The sequence below is a fragment of the Tursiops truncatus genome, chromosome 16, assembly GCF_011762595.2.
Source record: "Tursiops truncatus isolate mTurTru1 chromosome 16, mTurTru1.mat.Y, whole genome shotgun sequence".
NCBI classification, from domain to species: domain Eukaryota; kingdom Metazoa; phylum Chordata; class Mammalia; order Artiodactyla; family Delphinidae; genus Tursiops; species Tursiops truncatus.
In genome coordinates, this window is record NC_047049.1 from 33,349,374 (window position 1) to 33,372,425 (window position 23,052).

Sequence of the window (23,052 nt, forward strand, 5' to 3'; positions counted from 1 at the left end):
AAACTGGGTGAAGTATACAAAGGATGTCTCTTAACTATATTTGTAACTTCTTGAGAGTCTGTAATTACTTAAAAAAAAAACAAAAAGAACTGTGAGCATGTATCATTTTTGTAATTATTATGGTGTTGGCTTGATTTTTTTCCCCTGTTTTCAAAAAATCATTTAGAGGGTAATTTTCCAAACTACAAAACAGCTCTAAACCTTTACCCTTAAAATAATCACAAAAATCTAAGTTCAAAATTTATATCAATAACTGAAGAAGGTATAAGCATAAACTACATACCTAGTTAAGCACATAAACTGTAAGGCACCAGAATTATGACACTGAAAGGCAAAAGTCATTTAGGTACAGCCTAATCCTTCCTAATCTAAGCTCTCCCAAAGGGCAGCATACTTTTCTCATATCTGGACCTTAAAGGTAAACTTTGTGAGATGTCTGATCTTGTTATATTCAGGAGTAAACCCAAAAACGTCTTCCTTTAATTCTTTGGCACTTCAAATGAATTTAGGATTGTCTAAGGAAAAAATGCTTGCTGGAGGAGCTGTGTGAACAAGCTGTTGTCCTGCTACCATATCTAGTCAAACATTTGGATACTACAACTTTGGCAAATCCCATTAATACTTTAAGAAGTCAAAGACTTTAAAACTTCTAAAGAAAGTTCCTGTGAAGTAGTCACAGGGACATGTTTAAGCAAGCAGAGTGTGTATACAATATAGTAACAAATACAATGCAAACAAAAGAAGATGTGTTTAATTATAGTGGAAATAATTGTTATTTAAAAGTGCCTTCTTCCTCATCATAAAAGAATAAACTGGACTAGTGGCAAAAGAATTGTATGTTATGATGCCTTAAGATTAGTAACAGAAGACAGAAATTTCAAAGTAAAGTCTTGGCAGACACCCAGTCTCCAAGGCAAGAATTATGGCCTAACAATTCCTTCATAACTTACAAGGCTCATTCATGTCCCTTTAGGTAGAATCCAAAGTTGTTCAGTTTGAGTCAAATACAAGTATATATTTAACAGGTTTCTCCTATCTTCCTCTGGTGAAGTACATCTGAACTTCTTTCCTAAATTTTATAACCATCTGGGGGCATGTTAGAGAGAGACTGTCTGACTATGTATATAAAAGGGTAGAAGAAATTGGGTGAGGAGGATAAAGAGAACAAGGAAGTGGGTTCCCAGGGTACTTCCCTTATTCAGCAATATTGTTAGAAGGAACTATGCTCCTCATAGTTTAACATGATAGAGGTCTGGCACACAAGCCTTGCCATCACCCAGATGAAGTATGGTATACACAAAGAGATGGTAACTTCTGACTCAATCAACTAATGACACCTGCAATGCAAATTTCACACAATTCACTGATTTTAACAACAAAGATTAAGCATGCGATGAAAAAGATCTCTCCCCAAAGTAAATTATACACCATTTTCCCCCACAGATTTCATTAAATCATTAAAATATATGGTTGAAATAGTTCAGGAAATAGTTTCCCAACAGCACACGGTAGTTATTAGGAGAAGCAGGAATCCATCCTACTTCCTGATTTCCTACATGATAATGTCCTCCTCAACACACCATTTGGATTCTTCAGGGGCTTTCTCGCTACACTCCTTAATTTCCATCCTTTCAGCCAAGGTATCTTTCTGAATCTAATAGTCATGTTTATCTTCAACTTTGTCTTCTTTGATACCAACTAACTCATCTCCCTAGCTCTTATTTTATTGTCTAGCTCTTATTTTATTGTCTACTGTTCAATTCTGTTTCCCCAGTGGCTGGCTACATAAGGCACTCAATAAACATTTCTCGAATAAATGAATTAGTAAATGAAGCAATAAATGAAAATCCATCCATACATAATGCCTTTTACTACAAACAGTTCTAGGATTCCGCTAACAAATGTTTAATTTACTTATACACTGCCTTGTTCCAAAGGCATCTTAAAGCAACTTACAAAAATACATGCAAGATAAATACAGCTTGGGCTTCCCTGGTGGCGCAGTTGTTGAGAGTCCGCCTGCCAATGCAGGGGACGCGGGGTCGTGCCCCGGTCCAGGAAGATCCCACATGCCGCGGAGCGGCTGGGCCCGTGAGCCATGGCCACTGAGCCTGCGCGTCCGGAGCCTGTGCTCCACAACGGGAGAGGCCACAGCAGTGAGAGGCCCGCGTACCGCAAACAAACAAACAAACAAAAGATAAATACAGCTTAATAACTGAGAAAAGTCAGGGCCAAGAGAAAGTGAAGACAGGAGAGAAGATAAGGTTAGTATACAAAATGCACGTGATGCTATCCTATATATTTGAGCATTCTACCTCCGTAATGAAGAAGAAAATATAATTAGTTGGATAACTCACAGTATTTTGAGATAAAAACAAACTAGTTGCTGTGGATAAATTCAACCATTTCTCATACTGAAAACAGAAACCTCTGAGTCTGCATGAAGAAGCTACTGTGAAATATAGTGAACCACAGCATCAGTAATTAAGTAATAGCAATCCATCATCTATACCCTAGACTACCAAAATAATCATCTAACTGTTCTTCCTGATTCTAATTTTGTCCCTTTTCAATCTATTCTCCTTAGAATAGCCAGCAAAATCTTTTTCAAATGCAAATCAGAGAATGATACTAACCTGCCTAAAATCCTTGAATGGTTTCCCATCATACATAACATCCCAAACTCCTTAACAAGGCCCTCAAGGTCCTACATGACTTGGCTCTGATAACCTTCCCAATTTCATTTGCACCTCTCTTCCCCTTGCTCACTACACTATAGCCATACTTTCTCTTCCCTGAGAGCACCTTAGGACTTTTCATTTGCTCCTCCCTCTGCCAGGAATACTATTTCCCCATATCTCCTAATTTCATTCAGATACCTACTCCTTAAAGAGGTTTACCCTTGACAACCCAATCTGAAGTGGTCCACTAACTCCCAGTCACTATTCACGTTAACCAGTTTTATTTTTCTCACAGAATCTAAATGTATTTGAAATTCTATATAAAGCTGTTTGAAATTATCATTGTTTGTTATGGATCTCCCTCCAACAAAACAAGTTTTAAGAGCAGGGATCTTGCCTATCTTTTTCACCACTGTATCACCAGCACTTAAAAGAGTGCCCAGAGCAGGTGCTCAAATATTTGTTTAATAAATAAAGACATCTCTGGAAATGGGACAGCTCTTTGTGATCTGGCTTCATCTGGACAGCTTTCCGTTTCCCTAGAGCAGTGATGGTGAGATAACTGTTGTTAGGTCATATATGATGCCTTTGTGAATCTATTAAAACATTGGACCTTCTTCTCGGAAATATGCACATATAGACAAAATTTTGCATAAGCCTCCTAAAACCAACCTGTGATCCCCAGGTTAGAACCCCTGATCTAAAGGCACATAAGGACCTTTATGCAATGCAATCTATGTTATAACCAATTCCTGCTCGTGGAGTTGAACGCTGAAGGAAAAAAAAAACAGTAAAAAGCTACAAATCATTCCTAACAGATTTCTCTACGAAGTGGTAGAATATCGGAGAAGTCAAATGAGCAACAGTCACAGCTAATAGCTGCTTAGTCTCCTCATGTAGCATATGGTACTGAGAAGCCCAGATTTGGGATTTATCATGAAAGAAAATGACATGTATGTTGATGACATATATAAATAAGAAAACAGATCTGAAGTAGTTTTATGGGTTGCCTTTTTTAAAAATGGCATATACTATACTCCTGTTCCAACTATATGAGATCATACTGGATCAGGATATGGATAGTCAAGTTCCAAAAATTGATAAAGTTAAAAAAAAAAAAACTAAAAAGAATTGGCTTAATATTCAGAATGGTCCATTGACTCTTCTGGGACACAGAGAATCTTCCCTGGGTGCCATTAATAAAAAGATGCATGTATTGGGTCACAAAATGACTTTTAAAAAATATATTCTTTAAATTATGTCAGATCAAAGAAGTGATGGAAGGTAAAAGAGGTTTTTTAGGTGTACAGCTCCTCCTTTGCCTGCTAGGGAGGACTTGGTGACAGGTAAAAGGGGCAAACTGAACAAAGCAGCTTTTGTTCCCCTACCCCTTCTCTTTTTGTATCTGAAGGTGCTTACAGCTAAGTTAATGTGTAAAGTAAACCATCTAGGCAAAAAATTTCTGTAAGTTCTAAAGGACTTTGAAGTTTTTTCATCATGTTTTTAGTACCACTAAGTAGTAATACTATCTTCTTTGTGATGTTTTGGCTTTGTTTTAAGATTCTTATTTTGGAAGGTATTAGGTTTTCTGTCTTAAGGAAAGGTACAGTTATCTCGAAAAAAGTCACTTCAAATGTATTTAATACTAGGAGATGCTCTTTATAACAAACAAAATATAGAACGTACTTTGATTATTTTATCAAAATATCTCTTTCAAAATTTTCCCATCTCATTTACAGTGTATTAGTAAGGGGGAGGGGGGGAAGTAGCAAATATATTCTTTATTTCTCTCCAAGTATGCACACTGTGGCTCAATAACAATAGCCTTGATGATTCACTAAGGAATCTGACAACTGTTAGGATCTGAACTCCATATGAGCTGGTATTTTAATTTCCCCCTTTAATCTCTTCATTCTTCACAAGCAGTCCTGTGTTACTGTCTCATGCTTCTTAAAAACAAGTTATTCTGTATGACTGACTGACTGGTTTACTGAATCTAAGCAGCATTAATCCTCTAGTAATTACCATCCTTCATAAAATCGTCTGAATGTTTTAAAAAAGAGGAAGTTCAACAAATTATTTTTGAAAACTTTCTACTATTTTCATCACTTTTGTACTATTTGTATTTTAATATTTAAATTTCATCTCTCTACTGAAAGGCTTATCTTTTTGCTTTCACAGCCCTATGTTTTAACCAGAACATAGTTCTAGGAATCCATAGAGTAACGCAGTGCAATAGTGGTCCACATGATTCAGTGTTTGCAAACTGTGTGCCATAGAACACTGATTTGCACGATAGTAAGAGATTCTTTTTTGAAAAGTATTTAGTACTCAAACAGGTTTGGGGGGAAAAAGGGGATACACCTCTATTATAGGACTTCTCAAAAAAGCCTTCAATGTGCCAATGAAATTGTGAATTTACAAGAGAGGAACACAATATTCAGGATTTCCTAAAATTATTTGTCTATAATTTACTTTCTTCATGACTCACTGTTCCAAATAACAGAAGTTTAGGACATGGTGCTTTATTTAAGTTCTGCTCTATATTTAGTCATTGCTGATCACTCAATTAAGGCATATACTGCCTTTGTCTAAATTCCTATAATTCCCCTGTTCAAAATATTTCTTCATCCATAGAAGAACAGTTGGGTTTGGAGCAATGACAACATTTCTTAGAAATAACATATTATTATTTTAGTATCCCTAATGATGACCAAGGTAAATCAAGAAATGTTTGTAATGCTTACACGTTTACTTGAGAAGGCAAAGAAATGTGTCATGTATTTTTAGAAATACTCCCATCAAAAATAATGGAAATAAAAATTTTTTTACTGCTTTTAAAGTATGTTTCTTTACATAGAACATTAACTTACATGTAATATCCCAATTCCAAATAAGGTGTTTCTGTACACCAAAAATATGTTTGAATATAGCTGAATAATTTGCATTCACTTATTCAACATTTATTGATTGTTTACTATGTGCCAGGAATAGGGTTAAGTAATACATGTATGGTAGTGAACAAAAAAGGCATGATTCTTGTCTTCATGGGCTTGTAGCTTAGCTTTTTTCTTTTATGTTACCTGAATTGTTATGAATACTTGCTCTAGAATTGCTTTATTTTTAAAAATACCTTTGATGTGGTGGGGGTATAGTTAGGCTGCTATTTTAAAACCTCAACTTGATAACTAATTTGCTAATGGGGAATGGCATGAATCATGAAATAAAAGCATACAGTTAGCTGGGGGACAACAGAAACCATTTTACTTGTATATTAGAAGCACATATTTATATTTCAAAGTCTTGTGTTTTATAACTATTTTATATTAAAATGCTACGAGAGGGACTTCCCTGGTGGTGCAGTGGTTAAGAATCCGCCTCCCAATGCAGGGGAGACGGGTTCAAGCCCTGGTCCAGGAAGATCCCACATGCTGTGGAGCAACTAAGCCCGTGCGCCACAACTACTGAGCCTGCGCTCTAGAGCCCGCGAGCACAACTGTTGAGCCCATGTGCCAAAACTACTGAAGCCCACACGTCTAGAGCCCGTGCTCCGCAGCCAGAGAAGTCACCGCAATGAGAAGCCCGCACACCGCAACGAAGAGTAGCCCCCCACAACTAGAGAAAGCCCACGTGCTCCAACAAAGACCCAACGCAGTCAAAAATAAAAATAAATAAATTTATTTAAAAAAATGCTATGACAGCCAATTCTTTTCAAAAAATGGTGCTGGGTCAATTGCGTAACCATGTGGAACAAAATCAATCTTGAACCTTACACCCCATACCATGCACAAAAATCAATTCCAGATGGATTGTAAACCTAAATATGAACGGTAAAACAATAAAACTTTTAGAAAAAAACATTTACAATTTCAGGAGAAGGCAAAGACTTCTTAAACTGGACATTAAAAAGAACTAATCATGAAGGAAAAAATGATAAATTGGATTTCATTAAAATTATGAGCTTTTATTCATCAAAAGCCACCACTAAGAGTGAACAGACCAGCCACAGAGCAGGAGAAGATACTTGCAATACACACATTTGACAAAGGAAGGACTCATATTCAGAATATACAAAGAACTTCTGGAAATCATTAAGCAGACAATCCAATAGAAAAAAATGACAAAAAACCTGAAAAGTTTACTCACAAAGGAGGATATTCAAATAGACAATAAATAAATGAAAAGGAGTTCAATTTTATAAGTCATCAAGGAAACGCAGATTAAAACCACAATGTAAAACTATTGTATACTCCCTGGAATGGCTGAAAAGGAAGAGACAACTAATATCAAGTGATACCAAGGATGCAGAGCAACAAGAACTCTTCTACACTGCTGGCTGAAGTACGAACTAATATTCTTGCTTTGGAAAACTGCTTCACAGTGTCTATTCAAACTGATCATATACCTACCCCCCTGACTCAGCAATTCCACTCCTAGGTAAATACCTCAACAAAAATGGGTCTGTTCACCAAAAGACATGCAAAAGAATGTCATGTTAGTTCAAGCTGTAACAATAAAACTGGAATCAATTCATATGTCCATCAATAGTAGAATGTATAAATTATGGTATATTTATATAATGGTAGACTACACAGCAAAGGGAATGAATGAACCATAGCTACATGTAACAACATAGATAAATTTCACAAACATAATATTGAGCAAAAGAAGGCAGAACCAAAAAGTTAACATTGGGGTCAGGGGTGGTGGTGGTAGGTTGAACTGCGAGATTGGGATTGACATATATACAGTAATATGTACAAAATAGATAACTAATAATAACATGCTGTATAAAAAATAAATAAAATTAAATTTAAAAAAGAAAGTTAATACTGCATGATTCCATGTATACAAAGTTCAAAATCAGACAAAATTTATCTGTGGTGTTAGAAGTAACAATAGTTGCTATCCTTTGAGAGGGAGAAGTGCAGTAAGGGGTAGGGGTCTCTTTTGAGGTACTTACTGGTCAAGTTCTTTTTCTTGATCTGTGTGTTACAGAGATGTATTTACTTTGTCAAAAATCAGCAATAGTATGATTTGCCTGAATGTATATTTCAATAAAACATTTATTTGAAAAGTGCTATGAGATCCACACATATTTTGCACAATTCAAATTCTCTCTCAAATTCTCTAAATATAGTTCAGAGGAATGATCACTCCTCTTTTCCCTATTTTGCCTGAAATAAAATACTTGAAAATGGAATCTAATCGTAGATAGAGAAAGAAAAATTGTAATTTTTATGGCACAGGGTTGTAACAGGCAGAAGAAAATGGTATAGAAAAAGAAAATGGCTCATATGTAAGCTAATAAGAACCACATATGTGATTTGCACTACAAAGGCATACCTCTCTAAGGCTTTAGACTATATATTCCCAGATTTTTTTTTTTTTTTTTAGCCGTGCAGCATATGGGATCTTAGTTGCCCAACCAGGGATCGAACCTGCAACCCCTGCAGTGGAAGTGAGGACTCTTAACCACTGGTCCGCCACGGAGGTTCCCTATTCCCAGATTTTTAAAAGGCTCTTCATGTGACAAGGTATCCCATCACTCACTACCTCTGTAGTTCTCTCTTATGTGCTCTCCAATTTGTGAGCGTCCATACCATCATGCACAGTCTTAACAGCCCCAAAGCACAGCGGTCTAATAACCCAAATACCACACTCTGATTAGCGTAGTCTAAGAATTCCCAGCACGCTGTTGGTTCATTTGGAGTTAACTAAAATGACCAGGTCTTTTTCATAATATAAGTCAGATTTCCTACATCCTGTATTTTTAAAAATTTAATTAAAAAAATTAAATACAGCACTTAATATTTTTCTTGCTAAATTTAACTTTTTTGGCTTTGGCTTATCACTCAAGACTACTGAGAGCACTTTGATTTCGTCTTCTATCATCTTAGGTAACTCTTCTACCTTTGTGTAATCTATACAAATAATTCATATTTCTTCTATGTATTTATCCAAGTCATCATTTAAAAAATATGTTGATCCCAAACTGTCAAAGACAGACATCTAGAGGGTGCTGCCAGAATCCTGACTTAAAGCAGTATTTCCCAAAGTATATTTCATGTAATACAAGCCAAAATTAGTAAGGGATGTGTTCTGTGATGAGTTTAGGTTTACTGCACCATTTCTCAGTCCTTACAATTCTAATGCACATGGTAAGTCTCTAAGAGGGGATTAGAGTACAAACTGTTTCCCAAACTTAGCTGACTTGGAATCTTTTTTAAAGAAATCTTTTCTCATCTTGAGAAATCAGTGTTCCTGGAAAGACACTTCAGGAAAATATACGGTGAAAAGATACATCAGCCAACATTCTTTAGGGAAGAAACTGGTTTATTAGCTTCAAACCTACTTAATTGTATTATCATCCAATCTACCTCAACCTCTCCATATTGTCTGAAGGATTATCAAGATATTGTCAAATGCTGCAATAATATCTTGCCAGTCTAACTTATCACAAAGTGAAATAGGACCAGGTAAAGAGGATTTAGTATTAGGATTATTAGTGAGCCATGGATGCTCAGTCTACTGTGAGAATTATGTTCAATAAGAAGCTATGAAAGTGAGAGATACATTTTTAAAGTTTCCCGCTAAATTGGCTACATTTTTAGAGTTTTGGTGATTAAAAACTAATCTTCAGTGGACTTTCCTGGTGGTGCAGTGGTTAAGAATCCGCCTGCCAATGGAGAGGACACGCGTTTCATCCCTGGTCCGGGAAGATCCCACATGCTGTGGAGCAGCTGAGCCTGTGTACCACAACCACTGAGCCTGTGCTCTAGAGCCCGAGAGCCACAACTACTGAAGCCCGCGTGCCCTGGAGCCCATGCTCCGCAGCGGGAGAAGCTACCACGGTGAGAAGCCTGCGCACTGCAACAAAGAGTAGCCCCTGCTCACCTCAGCTAGAGAAGGCCCGCGCACAGCAGTGAAGACCCAACGCAGCCAAAAATAAATAAAATTTAAAAAACAAAAACAAAAAAACCTAATCTTTAGTTTCCTGGGAAATTCAGTTATATGGGACACCTCACTTTCCAGTGATATTTACTGAAATCTTGCTATGTATTAAGAACGAGTTATTTTAAAAAGTATCACTGAATACTATACATTATACAAAGAGTCTTATAATAAAAACAGTTTAAAAATTTTAAGGTTTTCATACATTGTCAAAAGAATTTTACATATTTTGAAATTCTTTTGAAATCCATTTGAAAGATTACATTTAACAAAAGAGATGGTCTTTGTAAAAGAAAACAGATGCAAGTAAGTATACCAAAGTCCTTCACCAATTAGCGACTTCATTTCAGAACTGGGGGTAGAAGGATGGTAGGCTTTACTTATAAAACATGTATACACAGACAAATCATGTTCAAACGGCACGTTTAAAATTGAGTGAAGTAGTATGCTCACATAATGCAGTACCAGTACTGCTAATCCTCCACATTGTCTATTGGGGCAGTAGGTCTTAAAATGTTGTTGAGATAACTGGCTTCCATTAGCAAGCATGTGATTGGCAGGATGATAAAGTCTTTTCACTCACAGGTCAGCTATTTCCTTTTCTTTAGAAGAGGGCAATTCTGATGATCCATCTTTTAGCTACAGTCTCTCATTGAGTCCCAATTCTCTTGCCTTCAGCTTTGATATGGTTCTAACTTTCCTCTTGTATCAGCTCATACTTGTCATCAACTCCTCTATTCAGAACAGCAAATATCAGGAGTTTGACCTCAGGGCAAAGTCCGGGTGGGCAGGTAAAATTTGACCACTAGACCTACTTCCTAATCTTTCATACCCAGCAATTCATGAAGCAGTATCAAATTCAAACTAAAAAACAGAAGCATGACCCCTTATAAGTACTATGAAAAGGGCTTTTTTGCCTTTCTAAGTATACTTGAAAAGAACTGTCAGCTGCCCTATTAAGACAGAAATGGATCACAGACCAGGAAAAAAAAAAAAAGGAAAAGTGCAGAAATTCAACTGAAATGTAAATAAAAGTGTTAGCACCCTCTTTATGTTTGGTGATATACTACTTCACATAAAAGTGTTAAAATAATATGCTGCTATGAAATATCTTTATGAAGTCAGGAACATAAAAACACTACTGAAACTTAAGGTATCCTTATTTAAATAATCACTGATACTGATAAAAAACATTACATCACCTCATATGAGATTAAAGTTTTCAAAATGAATTTATTTTTGGCCAATTCCCATACTTGGCATTTCACCACTAAACTGTTTGTAAGTTAATTTGAAAAACAAATATAGGTGAAAAATAACTATCATTATCAAATTATTAAATCCAGGCCTCTCAAATCATAAAATTCAAGTTATATCACAGTGGTCCAGTAGCTGAAGACAAGAATTAGTTGCATCAGGACTTCCCTGGTGGCGCAGTGGCTAAGAATCCACCTGCCAATGCAGGGGACACAGGTTTGAGCCCTGGTCCGGGAAGATCCCACATGCCGCAGAGCAACTAAGCCCATATGCCACACTACTGAGCCTGTGCGCTAGAGTCCACGAGCCACAACTACTGAGCCCACATGCCACAACTACTGAGCCCACGTGCCACAACTACTGAAGCCTGTGCACCTAGAGACCATGCTCCACAGCAAGAGAAGCCACTGCAATGAGAAGCCCGTGCACTGCAACAAAGAGTAGCCCCTACTCACTGCAACTACAGAAAGCCCACGCACAGCAACAAAGACCCAACGCAGCCAAAAATAAATAAATTAATTTAAAAAAAAAAGAATTAGTTGTATCTTCTTGTTTGTTTATTTATTTATTTATTATTTTTGGCTGTGTTGGGTCTTCACTGCTGCATGCGGGCTTCAGTAGTTGTGGCTCGTGGGCTCTAGAGCGCAGGCTCGGTAGTTGTGGCACATGGGCTTAGTTGCTCTGTGGCATGTGGGATCTTCCTGAACCAGGGTTCGAACCCGTGTCCCCTGCACTGGCAGGCAGGTTCTTAACCACTGAGCCACCAGGGAAGTCCCTCTTCTTGTTTTAGAATACAAAAGTACAAGAAGATAGCATAATTAAATTTTAACATTAATAATCAGAGAAAATAATTTAAGCCTCTTTTAAGACTAGAAAAATTAATATGTCAAAAATTAGCTCATCAAAATTTTCTATCCACTACTCACTTCCACTGCATACTAACTACCATACTTTAAAACTGTGTTTTATATTAACTAGTTATTTCTATATAAATCTTTTAACAGTTCTATATACTTGTCATAATAGATTTCAGAATTCTAAATGTTTCATAATAGACTTTTTTATTCACTTAAGTCTCTTAAAGAAATTACCTTGCAGTTGTTAAGTATCCGTCTGCCAATGCAGAGGATATGGGTTCGAGCCCTGGTCCGGGAAGATCCCACATGCCACGGAGCCACTAAGCCCGTGCGCCACAACTACTGAGCCTCCGCTCCAGAGCCCGCGAGCCACAACTACTGAGCCTGCATGCCACAACTACTGAAGCCCATGTGCCTAGAGCCCATGCTTCACAACAAGAGAAGCCACTGCAATGATAAGCCCATGTGCTGCAACGAAGAGTAGCCCCCGCTCACCGCAACTAGAGAAAGCCCGCGCGCAGCAACGAAGACCCAATGCAGCCATAAATAAATAAATAAATAAATAAATATTTAAAGAAAGAAAAGAAAAGAAATTACCTTGATGAGGAAATGTCAATTAGGACTTAATGCCTCTAAGTGCACTACTTGATAAGTAAATCAACCAAAAAGATTTGAGATGTTTATTAATATTCATATGTCTGCCTTCATAACAATTCCCTAGTGAGCTATATGCTTGTAGAGAGGATTTCTTTGCTGTGAAATGATGATTGTGTTTGAAGGAAGAAAGTACCTAGGATCAGAGTTTTCTGCTTTGAACTAACTACCTACCTGGACAAATCAAGGAACAGAATCTTTGCCAACAGCTTTATAAATTATGTGATCCTACAGCAACATGGATGGATCTAGAGAATATCATATGAAGTGAAGTAAGTCAGAGAAAGACAAATATCATATGATATCACTCATATGTGGAATCTAATTTTCAAAAAAATGATACAAATGAACTTATTTACAAAACAGAAACAGACTTACAGATATCAAAAACAAACTTATGGTTACCAAAAGGGAAACGCTGGGGGAAGGGATAAATCAGGAGCTTGAGATAAACATACACACACTACTATATACAAGACAGATAACCAACAAGGACCTACTGTATAGCATAGGGAACTCTACTCAATATTCTGTGATAATCTATATGAGAAAAGAATCTGAAAAAGAATAAATATATTTGTATGTATAACTGAATCACTTTGCTGTACACCTGAAACTAATACAACATTGTAAATCAACTATACTCTAATAAAAAATTTTTTTAAATTATGTGATCCCATCTACAATCCTACAATGAGATTACAAGCTAGTTAACAGCATAAAAATTCATACAAAACTGAGAAAACAGCAAACAATAAATTTCAAATTTTCTGTGAACAGATTATTTGTATATAATGGGAGCTATCCTTGAATCACATATTCTTTGGACTGGAGACCATATTCATGTAAGTGGTCATAACCTAATTTGGAAATGAATATACCACCAAACCTGTTTCCACCTTGGTAAAGGACTCAGTTTTCTATATCATCTTATTAGGGGCAACAGGACAGCAACAGAGAGAACTCCTTGTAAAGAAAATGGATCTACCTTCAATAGTAAGAATATCTTCTAATAAACTGAAATGGAAGTTCAGAATCCACTTTCTTCATTTTCTACTATCTTCCCCTTAACTTAGTAAAGCTAACCATCTGTAGATCTAGGTCACTCATAATAGTGTTTCTTGTTTGGCATAATACATGAGCACCAATTGTAAACAGAATAAATATGAATATATTTTCATATGTATTTAGGTTATAAAAATATTTAGGTTATTTCATATTTATGTTATGAAAATATTTCATAAATACGTTGTTCAGTGCTTTACACATTATAATTGGGAGACAGAACGGCTTTTTCAATATTCTTCTAAACTTGACTTGAAATACCAGTTATTTCCATACACAACTCACTGTCTTATAAGTATTCCTAGCCAGTTTGTGGGTATTGTGCTTTTCTAAAGGATTGTTAGGCTCCATAAGGATGAAACTGTCTCTTATATTACTTTTGTGTCTATTTCAACCATATCTCCTCTCTCCAAATAATCAATACTTAGCATTTCATAAATATTTATTGAACACTGGCTTGGAATTAGAAAAAGCAGCTCTGTGTTCAAACATTTATTAAAATAAGAGCTCTTTAACTGCTCACAATGGTCCTGTTCCAAACATCACTGTGGAAGAGTTCTATTCATACCAATGGTGGAGCCCCATCTCCAGTTATCTCCATCCCTCAAAGGGAATGGGACCATTAATAGACTGATATCACCGTGACTTTCTTTTAATTCCATCTCCATTTGGTTCTTCTTGCCAAGGGCAGCAGTCACGCCTGTTGTCAATCCTAGCACTCCTAAGCCCTCTAACTTGGATCTACCCCTCCTCCACACTCTTGTGCCTCTCAGCTTTATTAAGCTCCTTAATCCTATGATTAAGAAAGAAAAGAAAAAGGAGGAGGAGGAAAGAGGAAGAAACGAATAAGAAGCAAAATCATGAGGGAGATGGAAAAAGGTAATATGAAGAAAATAAAGAAAATGACAATAGAGAAGTTAAAGAGTAAACTGAATAGAAGAAATTTAAAAATCATATTTGTTATTATACTTAGAGTTATGTGACTAGAAAAGAATTACATAAATGTATAATTAATTACCTTTAAAAATTAGTTTTATCCTTCTTTCTGGAAGCATACAGAAAAACTATAAAAATAACATTCTTTACACTGACAACATTTTAAGCAAGGGGTTCCTTTCTAGGTTGTAATAATTTACATTTAACTTGGGTCCTAAAACTAATGTTACACTACCAATTTTCATATACGACCATGAAATCATTAAGAAATAACTTAAGCTTCAAGTGTTATTAAACCAAAGTATAAAGTTTTTATTTATTCATGTGCTTTGCAAGTAATAACTAAGTTAAATATTCACCAATAAGAATGCCCCATGAAGTTGAGACACTGAATGGGTATAGGTTCAAAAGAAGGACCAAATACAGTTATCAAAGAAGCACTTTTCTAGGGCTTCTCTGGTGGCGCAGTGGTTGAGAGTCCGCCTGCCGATGCAGGGGACACGGGTTCGTGCCCCAGTCCAGGAAGATCCCACATGCCGTGGAGCGGCTAGGCCCGTGAGCCATGGACGCTAAGCCTGCGCATCCAGAGCCTGTGCTCCGCAACGGGAGAGACCACAACAGTGAGAGGCCCGCGTACCGCAAAAAAAAAAAAAGAAGCACTTTTCTAAAGAAAAGTTTTTTCAAGGCAAACAAGCATTCCTGTAGCATTTTAAAAAAAAAGGTGAGAAGTAGAAACCAATAAATGAGAAGTACGTTATTACATCTTACTTGTCTGAGGTCAATGAATGCTAGCTGCAGAGTATCCCCTTGGAATCCTGGAACGGGCTCAGAGCTGGCAAACACTATTTTAAAAAAAAAAGAATAAAAACAAGATTGCAAAATATACGTTTAACCACGAAATTAATTTCTACTCATTACAAATGTATTATAATATTTACAAGTAATCATTTCAAATGAAGACTATTTATAACCTTCAATTTTCACCACTGAGAATGTTCTCCACACCCATTACCACGAATATTTTAATAATTTTAAACTTCCAATCTGCCATTTAATTACTCTAATCCTTAATTACAATAAATTTTAAATAGTTATCCATTTAACTTTTGTAAAAGTTCAAGGGTAGTAATATACTTCAATCAAGAAAAGTTTTCTGACTCTTTTTAGCCTTAAGTGAATGATTATAGAAGCATTTTGAAACTATACCAATTGCACGGTTGTCAACATATTTCAAAACATGGGCTTTGTTACAGAATATGCTCTACACAAATCCTACTCTAGCTAACAGCGATAATAGGCAGCCATGTAAGAAGTCAGTTTTACATGCAGTTTTACATTTTACAGCAAGTAAAATGTTCAAAGTAGCAAAATGAGGATGATGTAGGAATGCCTGTTCATTTTTTTTAAATAATTTTTTTCCATAATGGAATCCCACCTCTTTAAAAACTAAGAGACATCTTAAGACAAAATAGATTTCTTAAGACAGATTTCTTAATATCTTTAGACGAAAAATATTTTGAAAGATATTTTTCAACAACTTTTTTTTTGGCCATACCGCATGGCTTGCAGGATCTTAGTTCCCCAACCAGGGATTTAAAGCAGGGCCACCACAGTGAAAGCGCCTATCCTAACCAATGGACCACCAGGGAATCTCTTTCAACAACTTTTTTGTACTTAAAAAAAGTTAATACTAGTAACATAGCTTTGTTTAGTTAGTTGAAGACAATCTCAGTACTAGTTATTTTGAAAACAAAAGCCTTGTGGCTCATAAAAAAGGCCCTATCATTTTACACACATGCTTCTCTCGAAAGAATATGAACGCCTGCCACCACTCTCCCTCCCCATTAATATATGAGTTTTCTTAGAGAGTCTTATGGATTTTCCATTTGTGAATTTATCTGAGCCAGTATTTTAGAAACCACTTACATTGTTAGCCTATATAGATCTTGGAATAACAAATATAATTCTTAACTTTAGTATATTCTGCATGAAATATAGTTTAGAAAGGCTCAAAAATCAACATCTAAAAACAATAAATAGATGAAAGCCTAGCACAGCTTAATTTATTTGGCAGTTTTGGAGAACGAAGAATTCAAATTAAGTTTTTTTTGTTGATGTTGTTTTTAAGTTAATTATAATTTTTGCTTTAAGCATCAAAACTTTTTTTCATCGTAAGCATTTTTTGATAAAATTTTAAACTGCATCATAATACTTTCCCTATCTTTTTTTTTTTTTTTTTTTTTTTTTGCAGTACGCAGGTCTCTCACTGTTGTGGCCTCTCCCGTTGAGGAGCACAGGCTCCGGACGCGCAGGCTCAGCGGCCATGGCTCACAGGTCTAGCCGCTCAGCGGCATGTGGGATCTTCCCAGACCGGGGCACGAACCCGTGTCCCCTGCATCGGCAGGCGGACTCTCAACCACTGTGCCACCAGGGAAGCCCTCCCTATCTTTTTTTTTTTTAGAATACTAAACACTATATAAACGTTTCTTATTTCTCTTCATTGATAACCATTAAGAACACTTTTTATTCTATACAATAAATTCCCAGGGCTGCTACAGTATTAACAGCTGTTTTCTATTACATTAAATAGCTCAGAATGCTGTGTTGTTTGAGTTCTTGTGTCTATCTTTAATAATTTTTCTGCCTTCTCTCTTACAGTTTTAACATAAATTCTTACTCCCTCCTCTCTCACTCATCTCTTATTATGTTATCTTTAATCTTCTTGAGCAGGTAGGTAAGCTAATCAATTACTAGAATAGTATCTAAAGTAAGAGCAAATACAGCCTGAGCATGGGCCTCTCCCACAAGTAGGTGAATGAGTTTATATATGCCTTTGAGTAAATGTACCTTTCAGTTACTCAGTTACACCATTTCCCTCCTTACTTCTTGGTTCTCTGCTGGGTACTAAGTAGCTATGGCCATTAGACAGGTGACTACATTCACCTTTCTCAGGCCCCCTATTTCCAGAAAACTAAGACTCATTCAAGCAAATCTAACCATATTTTTCATTGTTTACTATAATTTACTCACATCACTGTCTTTTCATACAATGAAAAGTAGAATACTTTCATACTGTGGCAACTCCATCACCCACTACCATTGCCCAGATAATTGAATTGCCTCTTTTTAGTAACATGAGATCTTAATTGAAAAATAACAAGCAAAATTCTAATAGCTTATTAAAAGTAGATTTTTTTTTTAATCTAAAAAGTACTTTTCTTAAGACCATCCAGCATATCATTGGCTTTCGTGGCAAGTCTCAGGCTACTGTTTCCAAGTAACAATTAACTATGAATTCCTTAATGGTCTCTAATCAAGGCTGTATATGTTAGCTCAGCTTCTACCATCACCACATATACATACACACATAAAGACTTCCTATAATACAGAGAGACTTACTTTATATATCAGGCATAAAAATCAGCTCAATTTCAATTATACTTCGATTATTATGCACTTAATCTTCCAGAATTTTTCTACACTGAAAATAATCTGTCATTTTTCTTCTCTCTCAGTTCCTATTTAAGATACTATAGTTTAATAAGCCCCATTGCTTGGCATTAATCCAAAGAGCTTAGAGTTAAAATTATAATAGTACCATAAATTTATATAGCACTTTATAGCTTACAAAGCACTTTCTCACATGCCATCTTCTTTAATCATCATAATAATTTATCTTAGTAAACAGGGCATGCAGATGATGGATCACAAAATCTTGCAGCTAGAAGAGACACCCCCCTTTGAAATATCTCCAACAGTCCTCTGAAGGCTCCGTTTAAAACTCACCAAGTTCTTCATTTTATAGGGCAGAAAAATTAAAATTGAAGTGATTTGCCCAGATCACATAGCTAATTTAGATTTCCTGACATTCAGTTCATTGATCCAGAATCTGATTAAGTATTCAGCCTCTCATCTTTTATGCCATCTCTTCTAAGAACCTAACCAATATGGAAGTGAAATTCACTAGTTTATAGCTCTCAGGTCTTTTCTCAAATATTTTTTAGGGATAGGAGGCTTCATATTTTTTCCTTTACTTCTTTAAAACTCAAATGCAGTCAATCCTGTTGGTTTTATCCTCTACAATATCTTCAGTCTGAATCTGTCTCTACCTCAGTTCAAGCTATCATCATTTCTTGCTTGCATTACTAAAATACATTCCTATCTGGTCTCTCTGCTTCTTGTGTGCCACCTTTCCATCTACTTCTCCCAGTAAGATGTAAATGTGATTTATGCCACTTCACAGTTTAACACCTTTCAATGGTTCCCCATCACATTCACAATAAAGCAGGACAAGTAAGATCCTTTATAACCTGGCCTTTGTCTCTCTCTCTAGCCTCATCTCTTACCACCTTCCTAGGGGCACCTTAAACTCCTTCCATTCCAAACCACCTGCATTTCCTTGTATGTGCCACAGTCTCTTACCGAGTACCTTTGATCCTTCTGCCTGGAGCATCCTTCCTCTTCTTTTCCACTGGGTAACTCTTACTTATCCTTCCATTCAATCTACGTCTTCTGTGGAAGACTTCCATTACCCTGCAGCCTGGGTTAGGTCCCTCCTCTGTGATCTCCCTGCAACTTCTGTACACAGCCTAACTATACTACCCATTTTGCTATCTTATAATTGTTTATCTGTCTGGGTTTTCCCACCAGGCCATGAACTCCCTGAGGGTAGGAAATATACCTCCATTTTTATATCCCGATCACCTAGTATAATGCCTGATACATAATGAGTAGGCAATAAAAGTTTCTTAAGTGAATGAAGGAAAATTGAACAAATGAACAAATAAATTCTAAGGGGATGCCATCCAATCCTGGTAATTGATACGTCCTCTATCTTATTGATTAGATCTAGAATGATGTTGTCCAACAGAACTTTCTCCAGTAATAGAAATGTTCTATATCTGAGCTGAACTGAATTCTTAGTTTTATTTAATTTTAATTGAATAGTCGCATATGACTACTAGACAGTGTAAATCTAGAACATTCTGTGCATATTTAGTGTATTTATTTCAAAATAACTGAGTGTGGGTAAGAATACTCCAAATGTTTCCTTCAGCCGAAACTAAATTGTGAGTTCTTCCACTAAACACGAAGCTCACAGGAAATAGAGATTTTTTTTTTTTAACCTTTATATACTCTGTGCCTGGTGTACAAGAGATATTTAGTAAATGCGTTGAATGAATAAATAATAATATAAATAATTCATTTATACTAATATGGTTCCAATAATTCTAGAGGTAGATTTCAATCTGAACTTTTTAAAGAATTGATGACTGATTTTTGGAATAGCTTTAAGTTTGTCTTCAGATTCCTTCTTGGCTCAAGCAGATTCTCAATTTTATATGATTTGTCATATTTTGGGGTTTCTTTGTTCTCCTTCCTTGTGCCAACTTTTTATTATTTTTATTTAATAATACCTACTTCCTAATATGATATCTTTGTCATTCAGTCATGCCTTTAAGGATAGTTTTTTTGGTTTGTTTTTTTTGTGTGTTTTTTTGCGGTACACGGGCCTTTCACTGTTGTGGCCTCTCCCATTGCGGAGCACAGGCTCCGGACGCGCAGGCTCAGCGGCCATGGCTCACGGGCCTAGCCACTCTGCGGCCTGTGGGATCTTCCCGGACCGGGGCACGAACCTGTGTCCCCTGCATCGGCAGGCGGACTCCCAACCACTGCGCCACCAGGGAAGCCCAAGGATAGTTTTTAAAAACACACATTGATCTTGGTCTTTCAATAAGATATTTAAACATAGTTTCCAGGGCTTCCCTGGTGGCGCAGTGGTTAAGAGTCTGCCTGCCAGTGCAGGGGACACAGGTTCGAGCCCTGGTCTGGGAAGATCCCACGTGCCGCAGAGCAGCTGGGCCCATGCCCACAACTACTGAGTCTGTGCTCTAGAGCCCGTGAGCCACAACTACTGAGCCCGTGTGCTGCAACTACTGAAGCCTGTGCCCCTAGAACCCACACTCCACAACAAGAGAAGCCACTGCAATGAGAGGCCTGCATATCGGAACGAAGAGTAGACCCCGCTCGCTGCAGCTAAAAAGAAAGCCTGCGTGCAACAACGAAGACCCAGCACAGCCAAAAATAAATAAAGTTATTTAAAAAATAGTGTTAAAAATAAATAAATTTTAAAAAATTAAAATAGTTTCCAGGCTTTCTAAAGTTTTTTTCTTTTTTTTCTTAAAGAAAGCCAAAATCTTTGGGTTTTTTTCTCTTAGTGCCTCCTATTTGACTGGTTTTTTTTTTTCATAAATTTATTTTATTTTATTTTTGTCTGGATTGTGTCTTCGTTGCTGTGTGCGGGCTTTCTCTAGTTGCAGTGAGTGGGGGCTACTCTTTGTTGTGGTGCGCGAGCTTCTCATTGTGGTGGCTTCTCTTGTGGAGCACGGGCTCTAGGCAAGCAAGCTTCAGTAGTTGTGGCACGGGGACTCTACAGCGTAGGCTCAGTAGTTATGGCGCATGGGCTTAGTTGCTCCGCGGCATGTGGGATCTTCCTGGACCAGGGCTCAAACCCGTGTCCCCTGCATTGGCAGGCGGATTCTTAACCACTGCGCCACCAGGGAAGCCCTGACCATTTCTTTTTTAAAATAAAATAGCTTCATGATATATTCATTTCCCCTTATTTTTTGCTAGAATATGGAACTTAATAATAATGATTCCAAGTTTAAAAATACTTTATTTTAAAATAAATTATTTTATTTTATTTTATTTATTTTTGGCTGCATTGGGTCTTCATTGCTGTGCACGGGCTTTCTCTAGTTGCGGTGAGCAGGGGCTACTCTTCGTTGTGGTGCACAGGCTTCTCATTGCAGTGGCTTCTCTTTGTTGCAGAGCATGGGCCCTAGGTGTGCGGGCTTCCATAGTTGTAGCATGCAGGCTCAGTGGTTGTGGCTCACGGGCTCTAGAGCGTAGGCTCAGTAGTTGTGGCGCACAGGTTTAGTTGCCCCACGGCATGTGGGATCTTCCCAGACCAGGGATTGAACCCATGTCCACTGAATTGGCAGGCGGATTCTTAACCACTGAGCCATGAGGGAAGCCCTGACCATTTCTTTTTTAAAATAAAATAGCTTCATGACATATTCATTTCCTCTTATTTCTTGCTAGAATATAGAACTTAATAATAATGATTCCAAGTTTAAAAATACTCTAAAGTAACATTAGAGGGACTTCCCTGATGGCACAGTGGTCAAGAATCCGCCTGCCAATGCAGGGACATGGGTTCGAGCGCTGGTCCAGGAAGATCCCACATGCTGCAGAACAACTAGGGCTTTGCGCCACAACTACTGAGCCTGTGCTCAAGAGCCCACGAGCCACACCTACTGAGCCCACGTGCTGCAACTACTGAAGCCTGCACACCTAGAGCCTGTGCTGCACGACGAGAAGCCACCACAATAAGAAGCCCGTGAACCGCAACGAAGAGTAGCCCCCGCTCACTGCAACTAGAGAAAGCCCACGTGCAGCAACAGACCCAACACAGCCAAAAATATAATTAATTAATTAATTAGATTTTAAATTTTAAAAATTTAAAAATTAAAAATAAATAAAATAACATTAGAGAGGGAGGTAGAGGGAAAGGCATCACCTTATTGGGAAGGTAAATTTTTGCTGTATCAGTTTAACTGAGAAGAAGATAAGATTGAATTAATTTAGATAAAACTGCAAGTTAAAATTAATACATACTATAGAAGCTGTGATTATAATGACAAAAGAAACCCCTTCCAAATTGGCAATCTATGACGTTTTAAGAGAACAGAGTATCTATAGGCAAAAACATGAATTATTTGTAAATCTAACAAAACTTTAAGCAGGAAAATATGCCCTTCCTGCCCTCAGGATCTATGCACAGATGTACAGGATTTGTATGGGGGGAACAAAGATGGCTAAGAAGTCAGGCTATAAGTATTTATCCTGGCATGAAAATATAAACCTCTGAAATTAAATGCAGAGGGAATAAGTCCTTGAACAATCCTGTCCTAGGCAGACAGTTATTTTTACTGTAAGGTGGATTATTTGGAAAGCATTTACACAGGGTAGGAAGAATTGGGAAGTGGAAGAAAAAAATGCCCATGGAATAAGAAGAGCAATAGATCAAAAGATTGAAAAAGAGGGTGAGGAGGCTAGGCTAAATAAACTCTCAAGACTGCTTGTGGATGACAAGGCAAGGACATATAAAATGGAATAATTTCATAACTAAATAAATGACTGACTGTAAATAAAAACAGTCTGCATATTGAAAAGATTTCTCATAATTCCATTTCTTACTAGATCTGAAGATTTAAATTGGCTAGTTAGAACCCAAATTTTGGCTCGGCAACGTATTCTATGTGGACCAGATGTGTCATTAGAAGCGATGACGAAGAGCACCATCTAGTGGTTTTTCTGGTGGTGAAGAACTCATGCCTGGGAGTCAGAGGTCTTGTTAGAATTCTTGACTGTTAAATTCTGTTACATGTGGTTGGTAGCGGTGGAATGCAAGCCTCTAGAACCAACTGCCCCTCTACAGTCATCACCCCGCTCTTATATAAGGTAGTATCTATTCCTCTCCCTTTCTTGGAAAAGGAGCAAAGCAGCCTAAATTTGATACCGTAAATGCCATTAAAACCAGAACAAATTCAAGTAGGCAAAAAATAAAAGAGCATCCAGCTTAC

The 23,052-nt window shown here is 37.1% G+C and overlaps 1 protein-coding gene across 9 annotated transcripts in view; it reads right to left on the reverse strand.

Annotated features, from left to right (window-relative positions):
• EXOC6 (exocyst complex component 6) overlaps positions 1 to 23,052 on the reverse strand; it is a 187,754-nt gene that overhangs the window by 20,696 nt on the left and 144,006 nt on the right. For 8 of the 9 annotated variants that reach the window (XR_012326988.1, XM_019939640.3, XM_073794184.1 and 5 more), the window contains one exon: positions 15,173 to 15,246. Coding sequence is in view for 8 of the 9 variants with exons in the window: in XM_019939640.3 (XP_019795199.2) it covers positions 15,173 to 15,246 (74 nt within the window). In the remaining variant the exon portion in view is untranslated. Of the gene's footprint in view, positions 1 to 12,577; positions 12,652 to 15,172; positions 15,247 to 23,052 lie in introns of all 9 variants that reach the window. The other variant, XM_073794189.1, reaches the window with a different exon arrangement.